Below are 23,794 nucleotides of genomic sequence, written 5' to 3' on the forward strand. Positions count from 1 at the left end.
GTACAGCGGAGGGAACGGAGGCTCAGGAACGGGAAGGGGTTTTTAACCCCGGCCTGACTCCAATCCACCCATCACGCCTCTCCCACGGTTGTCAGAGGGCCGGGGAGGGCTCTCCCGGGGAGGGGCTGGAGGACAGGAGGTCGGCAGTGCACTCACTCAGGCTCTTCATGGGATCCGTGCTGAGGATCTGGCTGGCTCGCTTGGACCGGAAGTAGTTACTGGCAATGTTTTCACTGTCGCTCCGACTGAGCATCAGCTTGTAGCGGTCTTCTTCCTGCTGAGATTCAGATCCCCGTGGGTCAAGACCCCTCGTTTGTACAAGACCCCTCTGCAAGCCTGGTGGGGTGGGGGCCACCCTGAGCCTCCCGGCCCACCCTGTGGACCCTGCTAGAGACCCCAGACTCCTGGGGTGGGATCCAGGCAGCTCAGGGCAGGAGAGTCACAGCTCCGGCCAAGCCTACGCCACCCGCCTTCCCTGGGGTGGGAAGTGCCTTGTTCTCCAGTACCACATAGCCCAAATCCATCACGACATATTCATAGAATAGATAATATAGGACTCAGCCCACGGGCATAATCAAAGTCATTAGAACTGGAGCCCCCATCTCTTATCACCGAAGACTGTGATTTTTCACCACTCTAATGGACTTGTTTGCCTCAGCCTGAATCTCCCTTCAGGGACTACCCTTCTCCCCCTTGACATGGTCCTGGTGAGGCGATCATTCACAATGCCCTAACACCACCACTCCCTCTCGCCCACCCCCTGGCTGCACAACTGGGCATGTGACCCAGCCCAAACCAGCCACAGAAATACATCTTCCGGACACAGTCACTGGTCCAGGAGCAGGCCCCTGGCCCAGGCAGAGCTGATCAGAATCTTTCCACAAGATGTGGTAAGAGAACTGGTCTCTTCCTCTTGGATCACCAGCTGCCGGCAGCATCTTTCCTGCCGCGCCGAGAAAGCCTGCCTGAGCCCGAAGCTAGCATTGCAAGGGAAGCAGAACCGAGAGGTGAAGAAGCAGGCGGAAAGATGTGGTGTTTTACAGGAAGGTTTCCTGACCTCCGCTTGGAGGAGGTCTATTTCTACTGTAATACAAAACATGGGAGATGGGAGAACAAAGTGACTTCAGAAGCCCAATTACTATTTTGTGGATCCTTGCGGGCAACTTGGTCCGAGGATACCAGCAATAGCCCAGGGAACCAGAACGTACGGCCTGCCTCTGGGATTGAAGACGAAGCTCCTGTCCTTCACCAGCAGGACGAGCTACCCTGTACCACCTACTTTCCCTCTGGTCTCTAGGACCGTAAGTGCCTTTGAATGAAGACCAGAGCAGGGGGAGGGTCCAACAGAGTGACACAGAAAAGATCCAGGCTCAGCCTCCTGCTTTGACCCTCAGGTGGGATGAAAGTAGAAGCCCAGTGCCCTATAGTGAGGCTGATCCGCAAGCCACCCCCCACCCCGCCAGCTCCCCGGGCCTCACCCCCTCTCCCATAGGCCTTACCGTGCCTGGTTCACCGTTGTCAGCTGCAGAGGTTTTGCGGACTACTTTGTTCTGTGGCCCTGTTGGAACTGCTACGAGAAACACAAGCTGAAGTCACCGCTGCCTGGTCCCTAGTCCCTGCCAGGTCCCTCCCTAGTCCACGGGCCAGAGGGCCAGGGCGGGCGGCAGCACTCCCCCGAGCTCGCGGGCCTGGAGCCAGGGAGCACACTGCCCAGCCCAGGCCATGGGATGACTTTGGGAAACAGAGACCAGGAGGGCTCAGATGCCAAAGCAGCTATTCCCCTGCTTCCTCAACAGAGCAGGTCGGTGGGGGCAGGAGAAACTGATGGATGCCTGCATTTGGGAAATGGAGCTGGCTGGCCTCCCCGCAGGGGGGTGTCAGTGGCCATCTGTAAACTCAGAGATGCAGGACCTGCACGAACATTCTCTGACGGGGGGCGCTCCCAGCTGTGAGGCCGGAGACAGACCTTACTGAGACGGGTGGAGGTGGAGGGGCCTTCAAGGGCACCTTCCCTAACCCCTTCTTTGTGAAGATCCCAGACCAAGGCCCAGAGAGGAACAGTGACCTTCATAGGGTCACGCAGAAATCAGCGGCAAAAGCAGAAGGTGACCCAGTTTCTATCCCTGGTCCTAGGACTCACTGCTCCGACTGGGACTCTGGTTCAGTCACTTCTCTCTCTGAGGTTCCATCTCCTCAGATGTAAAACAGGTGTAATCATCTTTGCCCTGCCCAGGCTTGTTGGGGGAGGTGATGAGTGGTGGTCATGACAGTGATCAGACGTAGCACTCACTTGCCATATGCCAGGCAGGGTGCTAAGGGTTTCACACACATGAACACAGGCTAAGCCACCCAGCGATCTTTACGGAAGGTGCGGTTACTGATCCCCATTTCACAGATGAGGACACTGAGTCCCAAAGAGGCCACACAGGGAGCGGTGGAGCCAGAATTCCAACCCACATCTGTGTGACTCCAGAACACACCACTTCTCTCTCAGCTCCCCACCGTCTTGGAGCCCCCCAGGTCCCTGACTGCTGCACCCACAGCCAGCAAGGCCCAGGCCCCAGCTCCAGGTCAGCCCGCAGGAGGGCAAGCTGCCTGGACGAGGGCTGAGGGGACAGCCAATTGCCTGACCTACTGGGAGGCTGGTTTTTATGATGATGGGCTCGGGGATCTTCCAGAAGCCATTGTCCTCGTCCCAGCAGGACTCGCGCCTTATCTTCTCCAGGTTGCTGTAGTTACAGTCCCGGCGGATGAGGGGCTGCACCTGCTCCAGGAGTTGCTGGAAGAGCATGGAGTCCCGCTCCTGCCGGCGGATGGTGGCTAAGTAATCGATCTTCTCCAGCTGGAACTCCGACTGCAGGTCTTTGATCTCCACCTCTGCTGCCCGCAGCTGAAAGCAAGGGGTCAGGGAGCGACGTGCTGTGAGCAGGGAAGACACCGAGCCACGTGGCCATCCGTCCGCCCTCCGCACCCACTGTCTGCACCTCCAGCCTCCCACTCGCCATCTGGGTGCTGACCCGCCCATCCACCCGCGCCTGCCTCCCGTCTGTCCGCCGGCACTAAATGAGCACCTACTGTGTCCACAGCCCTGCAGAAAACAGGAAAAGATCCCGCTCATCAGCCCCCCGTGCCGGTCCCCTGGGACAATCCCACACAAACACATTTTATCCAGGAGCCTCTGGGAAGGCTCCACACATAACACTGGGGTCACCACGTCCTAAAAGATGTCAGGAAATTGTATAAATCCTATTCCTGAGGGGAGCAGAGGCATAAACTCTCAGCCTCAGCAGCCCTCGCTCTCCCATTAGCCACGGTCAAGTTACAAGGTGACAGACACCGGACTTAAGAGGCAACCCACCCTGATTTGACCTTGGATTCCACACTTTTGTGATCTCCTGCCCGGGTCTGCCTGAATGGAGATTCCCCACAAACACAGGTGACTCCCAGCTGCAACCGTAACCATGCTCTCCCTGAGCCCCAAGACTCCTGGGTGCATAGTCTGTTTTCTCAAAGAGCAGGTACAGTTTGATTAGTAAAGAAGGATGTTTGAAGTTCATGGGAATGCTCATCACCTGTAACCAGGTGAGAACAGACACTACCTGGTAGGACACAGGTGGGCAATTAATAATGCTCCATTCCTTAAGCTGGATGGCAGATACATGCCGTTAATGGTAAGAAGCTTTATATATTTTTGTACATCTGGAAGGATCTGGAATCTTTCACAGTGACTTCTGTAACAAATTTATTGAGATATAATTCCCATGTCATACAATTCACCCATTTAACACGTACAATTCAATGGTTTTTAGTATATTCCGACTAGTGCAGTTATCAGCACGGTCAGTTTTAGAACATCTCACGATCCAGAAATAAACCCCACCCCCACAGGTACTCATCCTCCGCTTCTCCCCAACCCCCAGCTCCAGGCAACCACCAATCCACTTTCTGTCTCTCTAGATTTGCTTACTCCAGAGATTTCATATCAACGTAATCATACGATATATGATCTTTTGTGTGTGGCTTCTTGCACTCAACACAGTGTTTTCAAGATTCATCCATGTCGGAGCATGTGTCAGGACTTCCTTTTTAAAGAAAAAAAAAAAAAGATTTATTTATTTGAGAGAGACAGAGTGGGAGGGGCAGAGGGAGAGGGAGAGAATCTCAAGCAGACTCCATACTGAGCATGGAGCCCGACACGGGGCTCGATCTCATGACCCTGAGATCATGACCTGAGCCGAAGCCAAGAGTCAGATGCTTAAATGACAGAGCCACCCAGGAGCCCCAGGATTTCATTCCTTTTTACTGCCAAATAATATTCCACCATGTGGATATACTACATTTTATTTTCCATTCATGATTGTTTCCACTTTGGGGCTATAATGAATAATGCTGCTATGAACATTAGTGTACAAGTTTTTATGTGGCCCTATTTTCATTTCTCTTGCTTGTAACTGCTGGTCATGGGGTAACACTATGTTTAACCAACTGAGGGACTGCCAGACTATTTTCCATAAGAGTATCATCTTATCTAATATTAAGTCTTCCAAGCCATGAAGCTGCACCATTTTACATTCCCACCGGCAATGTATGAGGGCACTCATTTCTCCACATCCTCGCCAACATTTGTTATTATCTGTTTTATTACAGCCCCCCCCGTGGGTGTGAGATGATATCTCTATACCATAGATGGTAGTTTTGCATTGTAGATTTGCATTTCCCTGGTGGCTGATGATGTTCAGTACCGTTTCTTGTTCTTATTGCCATCTGTTTATCTTCTTTGGAGAAATGTCTGTTCAGGTCCTTTGCCCATTTTTAAATTGGATTATTTGTCTTTTTATTCTTGAGTTGTAAGTGTTCTTTATATATTCTGGATATAAGCACCTCATTGTGATATAGGATTTGCAAATATTTTCTCTCAATCTGTGGGCTGTATTTTCTCTTTCCTGATAGTATCCTTTGAAGCACAAAAGTTTTAATTTTGATTAAGTCCAATGTATCTATTTTTTTCCTTTGTTTGTGCTTTTGGTATCATACCTAAGAAAGCAATGTCTAATTTTTTTTTTAAGATTTTATTTATTTACTTGAGAGACAGTGAGGGACAGAGAGTGAGAGAGAGAGAGAGAGCACAGAGGGAGAGGGAAAAGCAGACTCCCCACTGAGCAGGGAGTCTGACCTGGGGCTTGATCCCAGGACCCTGGGATCATGACCTGAGCCAAAGGCAGCTGCTTAACTGACTGAGCTACCCAGGTGCCCCGGCAGTGTCTAATTTAAGGTAACAAAGATTTACACCTTTGAGTTTTATAGTTTTAGTTCTTACATTTAGTTTTTTTATCTGTTTTGAATTAATTTGTGTATATGGTGTGAGGTTGGGGTTCAACACCGTTCTTTGTCATGTGGGTATCTAGTTGTCCCAACACCATTTGTTGAAAAGACTGTCCTTTCTCCACTGGATAATCTTGGCACCCTTGTTGAAAATCAACTGACTATAAACACAAAGGTTTATTTATGGACTCTCAATCCCATTCCATTGATCTACATGCCTGTCTTGATACCAGTACCACATAGTCTAGATTGCTGTAATTTTGTAGTAAGTTCTGAAATCAGAAGGGTGAGTCCTCCAACTTTGTTCTTTTCAAGATTGTTTTGGCCATTCTGTCCCTTGAATTTCCATATGAACTTTAGGGTCAGCTTGTCAATTGCTGCAAAGAAGTCAGTTGGGACTCTGATAGTGATTGCCTTGAATCTGTAGATCAGTTTGAAGAGTATCATCTTATCCAATATTAAGGCTTCCAATCCATGAACATGGGGTGTCTTTCCATTTATTTAGGTATTTTTAATTTCTTTCAACAATGTTTTATAGTTTTTGGAATATAAGCTTTACACTTTTGTTAAATTTATTCCTAAGTATTTTATTCTTTTTTGATGTAATGGAAATGGAATTGTTTTCTTTTTTTTTAATGTTTATGGATATTATACATTTTTATTTAAGGAGCCTCCATGCCCAATGTGGAGCTTGAACTCATGACTCTGAGATCAAAAGTTACATGCTCTACAGACTGAGCCAGCCAGGTGCCCCGTGGAATTGTTTTCTTAATTTTATTTGTGGATTGTTTATTGTAAGTATGTAGAAATACAATTGCTTTTTGCTTATTGATCTTGTATCCTGCAACCTTGCTGAAGTTGTTAATTGATTCTAGTAGTTAGGGTTTTTTTTTTTTAGTGGATTCCTTAGGACTTTCTACATAAAAGATCATGTCATCTGTAAATAGAAATAGTTTTATCTATTCCTTTCCAATCTCAGTGCCTTTTATTTCACTTTCTTGCCTAACTGCCCTAGCTAGAACCTCCAGCCCAATGTTGAATAGAAGTGGTGAGGGCAGACATCCTTGTGTTGTTCCTAATCTTAGGGGGAAAGCATTCAATCTTTCACCATTAAGTATGATGTTACCTGTGGACATTTCATAGATGCCTTTTATTGGAATGAAGAAGTTCCCTTCTCTCCTAGTTTCCTGAGTGTTTTTATCATAATAGGTGTTAAATTTTTTCAAATACCTTTTCTGCATCATTAAGATGATCATGTGGGTTTTGTCCTTTATTCTATTGATATGGTATATTGCATTAATTGATTTTGGGATACTAAACCAACCTTGCATTCCTAGGATAAATCCCACTTTGGCATGATGTATAATTTGGTTTGCTAGTATCTTGTGGAGCATTTTGTGTCTATATGCGTAAGAAATATTAGTCTATAGTTTTCTTCTTATGTCTTTCTATGGTTTTGGTATCAGGTGACATTGGCCCCATAGAGTAAGTTAATAAGTGTTCCCTTCTATTTCACAATTATTTTTAAAAAATATTTCTTAAAGCCAATACTCCTCATTTTACAAATAAAATCCAGTGAGAAGACATAATGGAACAGGATATCCCACAGAGGAAAGCAAATAAAATAAAATACCTAAATGTGAAATTAACAAGATATGTTCAAAACCTATGTGAGGAAATTTATAAAATACTCTTGAGTGACACAAAAATTGATCTGAACTAACAGAAGATATACCATGTTCCTGGACAGAAAAATACAACCTCATGAGGGTATCAATACCCTCAAGCTAATGTACAGATATAACATGATTCCCCCCAAAATTCCACCAATTTTTTTCTTTACTTCTCTCCCTTTTTTACTTTTGCACTAGCCCAGTTGTTTATATAGCTCATTTTGGGGAAAAAAAAAAAACAAGAAGGAATATCCAGGAAAAACCTGGAATAGAAAACCATTGACAGAGGATTAACCCTATGAAATTATAAAACATATTATAAAGTCCCTAGATTTCAAATAAAGTGGGTTGCACTGGTACATGAATAGATACAGCAAGAGAGATGAATAGAAAAATCAGAGATACATCTAAGTGCTTATAGGACTTTAGCATACCATAAAGACAGCAGCTGAAGTTAGTGGAGGCTAAATGGACCTTTCGAAAACTGGTGCTAGGAAACAAGGAGAGCCATGTGGAACGAATAAGATGGAATCAGCTCTTCACACATGCACCCGGATAAATTCCAAGTGGATCTGATTTAAATATAAAAAAGAAAGAAAGATGGGTCGCCTGGGTGGCTCGACTCTTAATTTCAGTTCAGGGCATGATCTCACGGTCATGAGACTTGAGTTCTGCATCGGGCTCCTCGCTCAGCAGGGAGTCTACTCGAGATTCTCTCTCTCCCTCTACCCCTCCCCCTGCTCACTCGCTCTCTAAAAAAAAAAATAAAAATAAATAATAATAGAAAAAGAAAGAAAGAAAGAAAGAAACTATACAAGTTCTAGAAGGAAACATAAATGAACTTTGCCAACTATGACTCAGAATCTACACGCAATAATAGAAAGTTGATAACTTGACAAAATAAAACTTTAAAAAATTCTTTTGTATGGCAAAAATACAGAGACTGGGTCTCTGCAAGTCTCTGGAGAGACTGAGGGGTTAGTCTCTGCAAGGCATTGCTTCTGGAGGGTGTTTAGAAGTGGGAGACTCCTTGAGGTACAAAATGAAAGTCCTGCAGAAACGAGAAAATCACAAAAGACACACTGACCCCTCCTACCAAGAGAGAGATAAAGAGAGAGAGAGAGAGGGGACCCAAAAGTGAGAGCAAAATTTGGAAGACAGCCCCTATGATCAACCCCTATGATTTCCACCCCTTGGTACATGCCAGTGACTATGTTTCTCTTACACAGCAAAAAAGACTTTGCAAATGGAATTAAAGTTATTAATCTGTTGACTTTATTTTTTTTTTTTAAAGATTTTATTTATTTATTTGAGACAGAGAGAATGAGAGGGAGGAGAGTCAGAGGGAGAAGCAGACTCCCTGCCGAGCAGGGAGCCCAATGCAGGACTCGATCCCGGGACTCCAGGATCATGACCTGAGCCGAAGGCAGTCGCTTAACCAACTGAGCCACCCAGGCGCCCTAATCTGTTGACTTTAAAACAGGGCGATTATCCTGGATCATCTGGTGAGCCCAGTGTAACCACGTGGGCCTTATGGAAGGGGCGCAGAGAGCTAGGCAGTGGACAGGCGTTAAAAGAGATGCTTCAGATGAAGGAGATAGGAGTAGAGTCAGAGAGCTGAAGCCTAGGAGGAGCTAGCCCCGGTGGTCTCTGAGGGGTGGCCAGAGGCAGGCTGCCTCTAGAAACAGAATGACCCTCAGCAGACAGCCAGCAAGGACCTGGGAACCTCAGTCCTATAACCACATAGGACCGAATCCTGTCAACAACCTGAGAAACGGATTCTTCCCTAGAACCTCTGAAGGAAACGCAACCTTGCCAACACCTTGGTTTCAGCCTTATGGAATTCTAAGCAGAGGATTCCAGTCATGTTGAGCTGGACCCTGACCCACAGAACTGTGAGATGATAAATTTGTGTTATTTTAGGCAACTCTATTTGCGGTGAGAGACTAACTACCACAGCAATAGGGAACCGTCTATTTAACGCTGCACTTCACTATAGGAACAGAAGAGCATGCTGTCGTCTGAGCAAACCCAGCCAGCCGCCCAAAACCTCACCTCTACTTTCAGCTGGTCTTGAAAGTGCAGAAAAACAAGACACTGCAAAATACACAGAAAAGAGCAGAAGTAGCTAATCAAAGCTGCTCTAAGAAACAGAAAATGAAAATCAAAGCATTTCAGTGGAAGAAAATTCCCCCACAAAGCATGAGCACACAGAACCAAAATGTAACCCAACATCCCAATGTGAATAAAATTTCCTTCAATTCACACATATGAACATTTCAAATCAGTAATCCAAAAATCTTAAGGTGGAAATGGACAGAAACGAAGAAGGTGTAAAATGGGACATCTAACTGAACTCCAGAAAGAATTTTTCAAAACTTAGGTGCGTAGACCAAATTACAAGATATCCCAGGAAGAACAAATTCGGCTGAAAACATAAAAAAGGTATTAAGAAAAAGCAGGAAAATAGCCAAGAAAATGTAAACACCACAGAGGATCAAAGAGGGAAAAGCATCAGCTTCTGCTTTGGCGAGATCCTTGGGTTGGTGGTGTCGGACGGGGACGAGGGGCGCCCTGCAGTCGGCTGAGGGGGACGCATCAGGGCCCAGAGCCCCCGAGGGTGCACGGAGGGAAGCAGACAGCAGCTCCCCCTGCCTTGTCCTCACTCCCTGAGCTCAGTCACATCCGCCTCCCTTCTGCTCTTAGAGCCACTAACCTCATACTCGGCACTGGCCCCTCCCTCGGCCTGGAAGGCTCTTCCTTTGGTCACGACCGGGCCGCCTTTCCTAAGGTTCAGGTCCCACCTCGGAAGTCACCACCTCCAGGAAAACTTCCCTGCCCCCCCCACCCAGGGTGGCCCGAGAACTTCTAGGGTTCCGCTGATGCTCAGTTTCCCAATGTGAGTGCTGGTTTCATGGGTGCGTTCACTTTGTGGAAATCAGTTAAGTCGTGCACCTGTCATTTGCACGTGTGTACACAATCCAAATGCAAAACTAAAAATAAAGCCGCCTGATGTGGGAAACAAAGGCAGAAGAAAAATTATTAAATCTCCTTACTGCCTACAGCCCATTGACAAGTCCTTGAAACAGGCAGAGTGACATTCCTCTAGGGACTCGACTGCCTTGATGTTGACACTTTGCTAAGTAAGGGCAAAAGGCGATCCTGGCCCGACCCCTCACCCCCACCCCATCCTGTAAGCCTACTTTAACATATAAAACTTCTTTTGGAAACTTCCTTTTTCTCTACCCCGCAAGGTACGTGTTGGCAATCACCCCCCAAGCATACGGCCCACCGATACACACCTGAAGGGCCTCACGACTCTGGTTTTATTAGACGGTAATAAATGACCTTTCCCCAACAGCTAGCCCCTTCAAGGTCCTGGAAACCTTGCTTCCAGAATTCCTTAGAGACTTACACTATCACTGACCCCCTCCCAACTTGAAAGTGTATAACGGACCACTCCTCGGGACCCTGGTGCAGCTCCTTCTGCCCACAGGTCCTGTCCCCGTGCTTTAATAAAACCACTTTTTGCACCAAAGACGTCTCAGAATCCTTTCTTGGCCGTGGGCTTTGAACTCTAACGTCTTTCCTACATCACCACCCTCCCCTAGAATCCTCTTCACAGCACTGTCCCCGTCCGGCGCTGTCCCGCTTGGTCCTCTGTTGTCCCATTTGTCGCACACCCTCTCCCGGCCCCGCAGCCACGCGTCACTGGGACTGCCCCCAGGGCGGGCGAGGCACACAGCCGGCATGGACTTACGAACGCTGACCGAGGGCCACCTGGGCGTGGGGGGCCTCACCTTCCTCTGCATCCTCTCCAGCAGCTTGCTCTTGGCCCGCACCTCCTCCTGGATGGAGTCGTAGACGTTGAGCAGCACCCAGTCGCCGCCGTCCTCGTCCGAGTTCTGCAGGGCCGCCACCAGCTGCTTCTTGCGCTCGTCCGCGTACCGCTTCCGCCGCTTGTGCTTCTCCTTCAGGTCCTTGTTCTTGGCCTGCTCCCCCCCCACCACCTGCTGCTCCAACAGCTGCAAACTGCCGGCAGGGAGAGGAAGGTGCTCGTGACGGTGCGGGGCCATCACTGCGCGCTTGCTGTCCAGCAGGACGTCGTGGGGGCCTTGCAACCCCCCTCCCAGACACGGCAGGGGCTCAGAGAGGCGAGGCCTCTGGCCGGGGTCAGAGCAGATCCACCCAGGCCTGTGTGCACAGCCGCATGACAGGATGGGCAAGCATCTCCCCGCGGACCAGAGCTGACCCACCCGCCACCCGCCATGGCCTCCGGGAGCCCGTGGTCCCCACGGCGCAGCAGGCTGGCGGCCGTGCTCCCCGGCACCCCGCGTGAGCAGAGCACCCTGGGCTGCGAGCAATATTCGGTGCCCTGGGGCCTGGTGCTTCATCGTCTCCCTCTGCAGCCCCCACCCAGCTCGCTCCAGCTTTCCTAGCTCTGCGCTCTCCAAACAGCCAGGCTGTTCCCCCCGCTGCACTTCTGTGCCACCCTGTATCTGGATGCCACCCTGAGGCATCTGGCCTGCAAACCTCATGCAGGTGGAGCTAAGCAAAGCTACTCTAAGAAACGGAAAATGAAGGCTTCTGTGAAGCCTTCCCTGACCATACTCCAGACCACACCCTGAACACAGCCTCGTGTGCAGAGAGTTCTCCCGGGGCCTGATGCTCGGCAGGTGTGGCCTCATTTGACCCTCACGATGAGCTTCTCAAACTGGAGCTCTTGTTTTCACCCACTTTGTAGATGAGAAGCTGGGGCCCAGGGAGGTTTAAAAGGTGGCCCAGGTCATAGAGGTAGGTAGTGGTGGAGGCGACGGGAGCCCAGACAGTCGACTGCACAACCCACTGGCTTCTCGCACTGCAGAAGCAGGCCCTCTGTGGGCCTGGGTAGCTGCCTCCCCCTGGACCATGGCCCCCCTGACCATTCACCCTTGCTTCCTGGTTCCCAGCACGCAGCCCCTGCTCAGTTCACGTTTGCACCGGGGACGGTGGGACTGAGTTTGCCACCACTCGGAGGAAGCTGACCCGCTGGCCGTGGGGCTGACTGTCACGGAGGTGAGCCTGACGTTATTCTGATTTCCAGAAGCGAGACCCAACACTCAGAAATGTTAAGTGGCTGGCACAGAGTGCCCCTGGCGGGCAGCCTCTGAGGGTGATCAGGGTGGCTTGCCCCTAGGGTGAGCAGGTCTCACATCAGGAGGGCACCGGAGGCTCGCTGGGAGCCGAGGAAAACCTGCATCATGCCACCCTGGGATTCCTGCGAATGCCAGGCAGGCAACAGTCCCTCCCCTTTCTCCTGGAGCAGCTGCTCCCCAGCAGGTGCCTGAGGGAGTCTGGTGGCCCCTGCAGAGTTTCCCAAGCAGAGCACTGCCCGCCCGGCTGATGGCACCATCCCCGCCCCTTGCTCCTAGAGAGAGGATCAGGCCTCCTCAGCCTCGTCAGGTGGGGGGGGGGGGGGGGGGGGGGGGGGGGGGGGCCGGGGGGACCCCCCCGGGGTCCCCCGCCCCACCCCCCCGCCCCGGGGGGGGGGCCCCCCCCCCCCCCCCCCCCCCCGGGGGGGGGGCAGGGCCCCCCCCGCCCCGCGGGGGGGGGGGGGGGGGGGCGGGGGCAGAGTGGAGGCTCAGTGAAGACTCTACGGGAACTCTCGTCCCCATGCCTGGGGCATAGTCCCTTCCTGCCCTGCCACGGGGTCCCACCAGCCTCACGCCCCAGCACTTACCGGGCAAGCACCTGCTGCTGGTCCACGACAGGCAGCAGGTCGTCGGTCAGCACGGCCACCTCCACGCCCACACTGTCCCTTCTCACACTGGTCGCGGCCAGCAAGGGCTGAGGCTGAGCCTCCAAGGCCACCTGGGCCTCAGCCTCGGCCCCTACGCCAGGCTCTGCTGCCAACACCAATTCCTCGGCCACTTCTGGGCCCTGGTCAACCTCCTGAGCACAAAGAGAAACCAAGGTGGAGGCAGAGAGGCCGGCCCTGGACACAGGCTCCCGGCGGCCTCAGTCCCAGATGGAGGAGGCTGGGTCCCTCATGGCCCCGGACGGATCACTTCTGGCTCGGAGGCACCCAGTTATACAAACATGTACCTGACTGGGTTCCTACTTCCACCATTTCCTCCAACACCCCGAAACAGTTTCCATCCTGCTCTCCTGCCCCTCGGGACCCAGGCTCCCCATGGCAGCTAGGGCAGTTTTCTCCAAATACAAATCCATCACGGCCCTTTGCAGATGAGAACCCTGCACAGATTCCCAGTGCATCTGCAGGAAAATCCAGCTTCTTCCATGGTCTTTGGGCCCTCCGTGCCTCTCCCTGCCTCCCCTCTCCCCCCACCCCATCCACCCTGCTGCTTCTCTGGCCTCATTATTCCACTGCTGAGAAAGTCAAGACCTTCGCAGCCACAGGACTTTAGCACATGCCATCCCCCAGCCTGATGCTCTGCCCAGGCCCCTTCTTCCCACTTGGGTCCTCTCTCAATGTTACCTTACAGCCAGGGTGCCCCTGGCCACCCCATCTCCCATCTACTGAGAACCTCAAGTGTGTCAGCTCCTACCCAGGGATCCTGTCCAGAGGCTAGGAGGCAGTTTTCTCTCTCCGCACATGTGGGTAGATTTAAAGCCTTCCTCTCATTCCCCGTAGCCTCTTGTGCTTTCTTAAGCAGAAGGGAGAAGGGGGAGCTCTGAGAGTAGGAGTATTCAACACGGGGCCCAGGCGCTTCCCTGCCAGCGCCTCGGGGACCCCCGCCCCTGCCCTGCAGCCCTTGCCCTCAGCACACACTGGGCCTCCTTGCTTTAGACCGGCTCCCAAGGCCAAGCAAAATCTGAAAATTGCTGAGCAGTGGCCTCTTAATCACATCAATAAGAGGTAGGACTGCTCTGTGACGGGCAAGCTCCGATAAGCTGGGGGTGGGCTGGGGTCATAGTCCCTGTCTCGGGGGTGAGGATGCCCAGGCCCAGAGTGTCACAGGAAGACCCAGGCTCCTGGGACTCCTCCCCCAACCTGAGGGTCTGGCCCGGAGGATGGGGGGGGGGGGGGGGGAGGGTAGGGGGCGGGGGGGGGTATGGGGACGGGGAACTCACAGCCCTGGGCAGGAGGCAGTCAGCTGTCTCAGCTTCAGCCCTAAGGACACCAGGCCCCAGCAGATCCTTCAGGGAGGGGTGCTTGCAGGAGGACGGGGTGAGGGAGGGAGAGGGACAGTGGGCCAGAATCATCCTCTGCTCCCTGACCTCCCCTTCAGCGCCCCATGCCCCTGCCCGGTGCCTCACCAAGCCACCACCTCCTCCTGCCTGTCACCGCTGAGGGGACCGGTGGGGAGCAGGGGCGAGGAGAGAAGAGAACAGGGAAGAGAGAACCGGGGAGGGAGCGTGCTCCAGGAGCATCACCTACATTACCTCAGGTGAAGCACGCAGCGTCGGCACCCCCATTTTAGAGAAGAGGAGACCGAGGCCCAGAAAGGTGACTGCCCGAGGTCACACAACTATGTGAGTGGTCGAGCTGGGATTTAACCCGGGTCTGTCCAGCTCAAAGGCTCTTCACACACACACAGGAAAGGAAAGCAAAGCAAAGCAAAGGAAAAAGAACAAGAGGGAGAGAGGGGGAAAAGAATTTAAACCATACAAGAGAGTGGAAAGGAGAGAAGGCATCCAGCAAAGTGGCAGGATCCTGGGGTCGGGGAGGGGGGAGCCCCTGAAAAGTAGCAGCCTTCCTGCAGCCCTCAGCCCCCTCCGGCTCCTTCCTTCGGGCCTGGAAGCTGGGTGTAACCATGGCAACTCAGCCAACCCCCCAGGCGGGCATCCCTCCATTAGCAGAACAGGGGCCCACTGGGCAAAGCCTCCTATCTCCATCCCCCCTTCCCTCCCGATGTACGGAGAACGAGACAGGGCTTCTCTGGCCACCAAGCCGAAGCCCCCCGCCCAGACGGTGAGACCTGGGTGCGCACCCAGTGGCCTGAGTGCCCCCAGCCGAGTTCCGCCTACTGACTCTTGGCATGGCACCGGATACCTGTGTGCAGAGCCTGGGTGCGCCGGCCTGGAGCGCCTCGGCCCCGGCCACTGCGGAGGAGAGCCTGGCCAGCTTGGCTTCCACCTCGGCAAACGGGTCATGCAGGCTGGGCAACAGCCCCAGGGCTGCCAGCTGGACGGGTCCGGCCTGCGGCAGGGCTTCCGTGGCCTCCGGGCTGAGGTGCGGCTCTGGGAGGTAGCTGCTCGGGGCCTCCGCCTCAGGCACGGAGAACTCCACGTCGGAAGGCTCCTGGGGCCCCGGGTAGGCTTCGGACATGGAGGTTTCCTCTAGCGTGGAAGACTCATCAGACCCCAGAGACACCTCAGACTTGGAAGTCTCCGCCGCGGGCAGCTCCTCGAACCCGGGAGAAAGCTCAGTCTTGGAGACATCCCCGCCGGGCAGGGTGTGCAGCATGGAGTGGATCCCAGGTTTCACGGCCATCTCGGAGTGGAACGTGGGGGAGCACTCAGACCTGTTGGCAAACTCAGCCCTGGATGTGCCCTGCGCCTTGAGGACCTCTGCCTTGAGGACAGCCTCTGCAAATGGAGACTCCCTTTAGCTCCTTACAGTGGAGGACGAGCGAGCCCCTGGGGGTCAGCCCCAAACACACCATCTCTAAGGGACGGGCTTAAGAGCCAGAGCCTCCCAGGCCCCCAAATACTGGCCTCCCACCTCCACCCTCTCCTCTATCAGGGCTCAGACCCCGTCTCCTTCCTCCTCTTCCAGGAAGTCTTCCCTGACCAGCACCAGGAGCTCTCCATTCTCTGACCTCCCAGCCATTAGTTGCCTTGGGTCTGCTCTTCACACAGAAGGTGACTGCCCTGTGGGTCTCATGGCCTCCAAGGCCAAGAGCTCCCGATCAGCAAGCAGACTTCACACCCGAGACCCTGAGGGGCCCCCACAGGGTGTCCTACTCAGGGCTCTCATCCACAGAAAATGCTAGATCCATGGGAGTTAAATGAACACTGTGGATGATTGTTAGATCAAATAAAACCACTTGGAGGCCTAATATTCAAACTGGACTGGGGGAACACTCTGAAGGACAGAACATACTAGAACCTGCCCTTCCCTCTCCTCTGGGTCTGCCAGTGTGGACGAGACCACAATCCCACAGGCCTCCTTAGGGCTCCCAGCTCAGGGGCTTTACATCCACCCACTTCTTTGTCACTGTGTCCTGGGCTCCCCTGAGAGAGTCCTGACGTTCTCTTTGCTGAAAGAGGACATCCACTCCCTAGCTCAGCCACCGGAAGCTCTCCAAGCCTCAGTTGGCACACTGGCAATGTGAGGATTCAGTGCGTCCTCACTCACTGACGGAGTACCTAGCACCTAGCGCCTGCCACACAGCAATGCCCAATAAATGGCACCCACGATGTGACCAATATTGTCCTCATTACAAGGTGGATTTTATAGTATTTTGGTGAGTGCTAGGAAGTCTGAGCTGCCTGGCAGCACAGGTGTTTGGATGATAGTGGTAGGGTGGAACGTTCTAGAATGTCAAAAAGACAAGGAAAATCTTCAGCAAGGTGAAAGTCCTTGCTAATAATTGAATCCTTATTTTGGGATGTGGGCTCAAAAAGAAGAGGAGACTAGAAAATGCAGAAACGGGGGGAAGGAACTTACCCATGAAATATGGGTGATACGTTGTAATGCTAAGTCAGCCTTGGGCTAGGGCCCAGCCTGGGGCCACGGCTTCACGGATACAGTGCTCGGTGGGTGAGAACACTGCCTGGGTTCCAATCCTGACTCACTTCACCAGCTGTATGACCACGGACGAATTACCCACCCTCTCTGTGCCTCAGTTTCCTTACCTATAAAATGAGGCTCATGGTGGTACCTACCTTGCTGGGCTGTACTGAGGAGTAACTAGAACTGAGCCTGGCGCATAGGAAGGTGCTCTATAAGTGCCAGTTAGTAAAATGGGGAGGGGAGCCCGCTGGCCACCCTCCCGACAGCCCGGGCCAGGCGCCCACCTGTCTCCTTTCGCAGGTTCTCCTCCAGCGTGGACAGCTTCACGTCGTAGGAGCTGCGCATGGCAGCGATATCCTCCTCCAGCCGGGCCCTGGACTCCTGCTCCGCCTCATAGTCGGCCCTCAGCCGGGCCAGGCGCTCCTCGTACTCCTGGGAGTGGGGGGGACACGGGATGGGGGCTCAGCGTCAGGCCACCACTCCTCAAGGCGGCTTTCAGTTCGCCTTCTCTGTCATTCAAACAACGCGGGAAATACCAATAAGCCAAAAGAACAAAGTTAAAGTTACCTACACAACACGGGGACGAAATTGGCTCGTGAAGGCCCTTCTGAATTTTATCTACATTTTTTTAAAGATTTTATTTATTCATTTGAGAGAGAGAGAGAGAGGAGGAGGAGGAAGAGGAGAGGGCGGCGGGAGAGGGAGATAATCTCCAGCAGGCTCCCCGCTGAGTACAGAGCCTAGATGTGGGGCTCGATCCCAGGACCCTGAGAGCACGACCTGAGCCGAAATCAAGAGTCGGACGCCCAACCGACTGAGCCGCCCAGGCGCCCCTAGACCGAGGTTCAGTGGCTCCTATGTTACAGGACGAAATCTACGCCTCCTGACTTGACTGAGCCCCAGAGATCAGGACGGCCTACCCTGCGGATATACCTCATTTTGCCACATTGGACACACAGGCTACTTTCCACCTCGACAGCCCATGTCCCCCTGCCTCAGGGGCTTTACCCTTGCCCCCCAGCAAGCTCTTCCTTCAGGCCTCAGCTCAGTAACAGCCCCTCCAAGCGGCCCTCCCTGACCACCGTCCCCTCCTGCAGCTCGGCCGCCAGCACAGAGGAGGGAGGGGCTCGGGGGAAACTCCTGAGTCCACAGGTGCCTGGAGCCGACCGCTGGCCGGAAGGACAACCGGACCGCTCAGGCTTCTAGCGCGGCTCCCGCAGGTGGGGCCGGGGCTACGCGCTAAGGACAGCACCCGACCTTCTGTGTCGTGGAGCCGCCCCTGAGAGAGCCAGCCGGACGGGGCAGGGGGAGGGGAGGGAGAGCCCCTGTGCACACGCCCACCTCATCAGGACCCTTCCAGAAGCACAGAACGAGCCCGGAGTTCTACAACGGCACGGACACTCTGACCTGGGCTCTCGGGGAGGGACAGAAGGGGACAGAGGGTCATTAATATGTGACTGCACATTCTGTGGCACATTTGAGATGCACTTGAGCCTCAGGGCAACACGTGGGGTTACCGGGGCCCAGGGAGGTGACTTGCCCAGAACCATGCAGCTCTCCAGCGGCCACAGGAGACCTCCTACACCCCATCTGCTTTCTCCCTGCCCCCCGCCCCCCTGCCCTGGCTTCCTCTCCTCCCCAGAGGGGACTCGGGCCCTACCCTACACTCATCCTTCAGCAAGCACCCCTGACTCCCACCCTGCCCCCTCCACAGGTCCCTGCCAGCGCGGCCCTGGCCCCGGTGACACCCAGGCCTCAGCCTCGTCGCACCTGCGCACCAGCGAGACCAGGCTGGAGACACAGGAGCGTGCGTGCACACACATGCGTACGAGCACACGCATACACGCACATGGGCACATGCGCACATACAGCAGGGCCGACTTCCAGTCCCAGTTGTACATGTGTGACCCTGAACCACAGAGGACCTCTTAAGTCGCCCAGCGCCCCTCCTGGGTCCTTCCACTCTCCCTCCCCCCGCAACCCTCCACCTCTCCCATTTCCCATCTCCTGCTTCCCAGAGAACACTGAAGCATGCCCTCACCATCCCAGCCCACACCTTCCCGTCCACCTGCAGGTCTGCCCGAAAGCTCTTCGTCCTCCTGTGACAGGGGACAGACCACGTGAAGCCAAGCCACCCGCTCCACGACTTTGCTCTTTCCATCCCCATCTCCCTCCCATAGCGCGGGCTTCTCTCGGTGCTAGATCACCCCCAGCAGTTACAGAATGTGCTCCAACACTTGAAACAGAACAACTCTCCCATGGGCCTCTGCGCACCCCCAGCTACAGGGCCCGGAGCCAGCAGGGGCTCAGGAAATGCTTGCAAACCCAGCCCCCTGAGTCCTGCTTGGGGCCAGTTCCACAGCCCAATGGTGAGAAGGCACCCCTCAGCTCCCCTTCCCACGGTCAAGGGAAAGCTTCCTGGAGATGAGAAAACAGGCTCCGCGAGCTTAAACAGCCCGTCCCAGGGCACGAAGCCCACCAAGAACTGGACTTGCAGAATGGAAAAGCTGGATGGACCCTAGGAATCTTCTGGTCCAAATCCCCCCCTTCCCTGGTGCAGCCAGGAGACTGAAGCCCACAGAGTCACATCTCCCGCTCGCGGCAGAGCCCAGCCCTGGCCCAGTGCCCTCGCCGCCCCACAAAGAGACCACCCCCTCATCCTGAGTGTCCTGACTGGTTCTGGATGGGAAAGGAAAGCACGGTTCCAGGCATATAGTAGATGCTCAAAAAATATGAGTGGGTCATAAGTGAAATGGGAAAGAAGGCGAGAGGGAAGACAGACACCTTTGACTCTTCTTCCAACTGTGGCTCACAGAAGAACCACCAGGGCCTGAGAGGACACTCGGTGGTGGACGGGTGGTAGTGCTCGGATGCAGTGGCCACAGGGCCTATCTCGTGACGACAAGGCCAGCAACCACCATCCCCGGGGCAGAAGGATCTGCCAATCACTGGCTCCTTGGGGCAGCCAGCCCGGAGCAGAGTCTCCTCTCTGGTGACCCAGAGGGGATGGCGGCACCCTGCCCCTTGGCCAGGGTGCCTGCCCCACCCAACCAGGCTCCCTGCGGGGGAAGCTTCCATCCCAGCCCCTGGCCAACCCTCCCAGCCCTACTGTTTTGTGATTGATGTCACCTGTTGCTACATGATTCCAAAACCCACTCTGAACCCCCAAGATGTGATTCCTCTCATTCTGTGGCTCAGCCATCCCCAATAGGCCCCCACCCCATGCCTCCCCAGGAGCCGGGTCCAGGGCTCCAGAGATGGACCTGACATCGGCCCCACCCCAGGAGCCTCCAAGGCGGCAAGGAGCAGAGCCCCTTGACAAAGTCCATCTGGGGGCCACAACTGAGCCTCCCCCCAAACAGTAAAAGCCTCTGCCTGTCATGGGCAGCCCTTGGGGACTCTGGCTGATTTCTCCCAGCCCTCAGGCCCACATGACTCAGACTCCCAGGCGTTACCCAGTCTGCCCCCCGCAGAGGCTGGGCCCCAGACCCCCACAACCTCACCACGGCTCCCAGGGGCCCCAGGGCTTATAGCTGAGTTTATAGTTGAAGGGTAGAGGCCCAGCTGTGGACACATCCAGGGACCCAGTCCCTGCAGAGCTGTCCCGGACTGGCGTTCCTTCTCCACCAGGAAAAAGCCAGTGTCCCACCCCATGCTCGGGTTCTGAATGGGGCCCTCAAGTGGCAGGAATCTCCAGAAACCAGTGGGGCCTGGAGTCGGGACGGAGCCTAAGCCGGGAGTTAGGGGCTCTGCTGAGTCTGGCTGTGTAAGCCCCCCTCTAGGGATCAGCTCGGTATCTGTAAACCAGGGTATTATTACCTTCCCTGCAGGTTCCCAGAGATGCTGGAAGGCACACATGGGGGAGGAGAAGGCGTCCCCAGGCTTTTTCTGGGAGGCCAAAACCCCACTTATCCACTGGTCAAATGGATGCCTGGGGGCTCCCCACTGCCCACCAGGCCGCCCGGCTCTCAGCCTCTGGCTTGTTGGCACGTTGGGGGCCAACTCCTTCCACTCTCCCCACGCCGCCACCCCGGCCCAGCACAGGCCGTTCCCACCACCAGGAAGGCCTCCATTTCCATCAACCCACAGCCACCCCGTCCTACAGTACGGAAGAGAGCACCCCTGCAGACGCCCCACACCCCTCCCTGTGCTCCCCATGCAGGCCCTGACAGGGGAGGGGCTCCATCCTGGAGTCAGGACCTGAGTTCAAACCCCAGCTCAGACTCTCCTTAGCCATGTGACCTTGGGCGAGTCATGGCCCCTCCCTGAGCCTCAGCTTTCTGAGCTCCAAAAAGGAGACTGTTGTACCAACCCCACGATGCTGGTGGGGGTAAAATCGTTCAGCAGATGCTCTCCTGCTGGGCACCCCCTGCTTGCCTTTCTCCCACCTGCCCGGGGTCTCACCTCCCGGATCAGCTGCTTCTCGGCCTCTGTGTCAGACTGGATCACAGGTGGGGGCACCAGCTGCTCCTCAATCTGGACAGGGTTTAGGGGGGCCTGACTGGACAGCAGGGCTGGGAGAAAGACAGAAAGGAGGGCTGTGATCAAGGTGCACAGAGTTTGCAGGAACCAAGCAGAAATCCGTAAAGAGACAACCACATACTTAGGCAAAACACACTTCACAGTATTGGATTTATTTCAAGCACGTCTCTACGTAAAATACTAATTTACTCAGTCATTCAACAAATATTTCTTGAGCACCTGCATGTTCTAGGCACTGGGGACCCAGCACAGAACAAAACAGACAAAACTCCACACCCACGTTGAGTTTTCAATCAGAGGAAGAAGGCACACACAACAAATAAGCAAAATGCTAACATGTTACAAGTGGACATGTTCTAGCAAGAGAAAGAAAGCAGGGAGGGTGATCAGGAGTAAGAACCAAGGGGAGGGGGTGCAATTTAAACAGTGTGTTCAGGGAGGACCTCTTAGATGGGGTAAGGCAAAGACAGTGACCTGAAGGAAGCGGGAAAGAGAAGCAGGCAGAGATCTTGGGGAAGAGCTTTCCAGACAGAAAAGAGCAGTGAGTGCAAAGGTCCTGTGGCAGGAGTGGGCCTGGACTATTCCAGGAACAGCCAGGAAGCCAGTGTAGCTGGAGTGGAGCAAGGAGGGAGAGAATGGGTGAAGAGGAGCTCGGGGGGCGGGGGGGGGGGGTAGGAGAAGCACAGGGACGCTGAAGGTGGGGCTGACAACTTTGGCTCTGATTCGGTTAAATAGGCTTGGGGGGGGGTTGTGCAGGGCAGGAAAAGGACTTGTATTTGAACAGGACCTCCCTATTGTGGGGAGTGTACTGAGGGGGACAAGGGCAGACACCCAGATACCCGTTGGAGGGTGGGGGTGCTCTGTAGTAATTCAGGTTGGAGATGCTAGTGACTCAGGGGACAGTGGTGGACAGATTCTGGACATGTCTTAAAGGTAGAGACAAGATCTACTGCTGGATTGGATACAGGTTTGAGCAAAAACGAGAAACCAAGGGTCACCCCAGGGTTTCGGGCTTGAACACTCAGAAGGAAAGGGTTGCCATCACCTGCGTGGGGACCAGCAGGCTCGAGGAGATCAAGAGCTCAGTGGCAGACATGCTAAGTTCGAAAGGATCGCTAAACAGCTGGATATTCGAGTCTGGAATTCAGAGGATACTGTGTAGCAATTGTTTTTAAAATTGTCTATATTTTGTGATGCTTGATAACACGGGGGACTTGCTGGCCAGGGAGAGACGGCCCCTGGCAGGGCCAGCTAAGTCCTAGAGAAAGCAAACAAGCTATCGGCCCACCTTTCACCTGCCAACCAAGCAATGCCGAGTCCACACCCCTCCTACCCTCTGTCTAACTCACACTCTCAGCCAGGATCTCCCCTGCCCTAAGTCCCCGGGGGCCAGGGCCGGACAAGCAGGGACTGCCCCTGTGCCCCCACTCACAGGAATCCTTCACGCCAGCCAGTCCTAGGCTGTTGCTCCTGCCTTCGACTTTCCCACAGAAACCCCAGTAATAGCTCCAAATCCAGTTCTGGCTCCGGATCCGCCTTGCTCCTCCCTGCCTCCCGACCAACTCTGGTGCTTTCCCTCGTGGCCCCGTGTGGGGTTCCATCCTCTTGTTTCTAGTGTAACGCTGACCTCTCCGAGGGCCCACTCAGTCCCCTTTACGAATTAAGACCCAGACACAAATCACACGGCCAGGCTGGGGGGCCAAACGGGAGCCAGGAGCACAGAGATGATGTTTAAAGCCACAAGGTGAAGCCACCTCCGGAGTGAGTGTGGAGAGAGGAGAGGTCCTGGTGGTGAGGAGGGGCAGAGGTGGGGAAGCACGGAAAGAGGAGGAAGGCAGATGTGAAATCCCTCATCGTGGCGCTGAAGGCCCGCTCCAGCCCAGCACGTCCAGGCCTTCCCTGGCCATCTCCCACCACCCTGCTCGGCAGCCAACCAGCACAACTTGTGGCCCCCAAATGCCCCTTACAGTTTTGTGCATCTTTGCACACACTGGCCACTCTCATCCTGGCTAACAGGGAGACCTCTCAGCCCCCAAGACTCTGCTCAATCACCCCCTCCTCTGTGAAGCCTTCCCTGACTGACCACACCTTACCCCCAGACAGACTTGGTCACGTATCCCCTTCTGCCCTGCAGTGGCCAGTTCAGCTCTGACCTACATGTACTTGATGGTCTGGTGGAGTGTCCTCCCCCAGGAGACTAGATGCCCATGAGGCAGAGCCTGGAGCGGATTCATCTCTGGGTTACCAGTGCCCGGCGCAGGTCCACACACAGGGGGCTGCTTGGTGAGCTTTAGATGGATGGATGGGTGGATGGGTGGAAGCACACATAAAAGGATGGATGACAACGTGGAGTGGATGGGTGAATGGGTGGATGAATGGATGAGTGGATGGGTAGGCAGGTGAACGGATGGGTGGGTGGATGGGGAGATGGATGGATGGGTGGGTGAGTGGATGGGTAAGTTGGTAGATGGATAAATAATGGAGTGGGTGGGAGGGTGGGTAGGTAGATGAATGGGTAAATGGGTAGGTGGGTAGACGGATGGATGAATGAGTGGATGGGAGCACGGGTGGGTGAGTGGATGGGTGGGTGGGTGGGTAGATGGGTGAAGGGGTGAGTGGATGGGTGAATGGGTGG

The 23,794-nt window shown here is 54.2% G+C and overlaps 1 protein-coding gene across 1 annotated transcript in view; it reads right to left on the reverse strand.

Moving 5' to 3' along the window:
* Positions 1-23,794, reverse strand: part of KIF17 (kinesin family member 17) — a 42,517-nt gene that overhangs the window by 1,243 nt on the left and 17,480 nt on the right. The window contains exons 6-13 of the mRNA XM_021684386.2: positions 21,082-21,191; positions 16,962-17,109; positions 14,992-15,527; positions 12,715-12,926; positions 10,796-11,027; positions 2,632-2,890; positions 1,500-1,570; positions 157-274 (exon numbers count right to left, since the gene is read on the reverse strand). Coding sequence (XP_021540061.1) covers positions 157-274; positions 1,500-1,570; positions 2,632-2,890; positions 10,796-11,027; positions 12,715-12,926; positions 14,992-15,527; positions 16,962-17,109; positions 21,082-21,191 — 1,686 coding nt within the window. The remainder of the gene's footprint in view (positions 1-156; positions 275-1,499; positions 1,571-2,631; positions 2,891-10,795; positions 11,028-12,714; positions 12,927-14,991; positions 15,528-16,961; positions 17,110-21,081; positions 21,192-23,794) is intronic.

This window comes from Neomonachus schauinslandi, chromosome 4 (assembly GCF_002201575.2).
Source record: "Neomonachus schauinslandi chromosome 4, ASM220157v2, whole genome shotgun sequence".
NCBI lineage: Eukaryota > Metazoa > Chordata > Mammalia > Carnivora > Phocidae > Neomonachus > Neomonachus schauinslandi.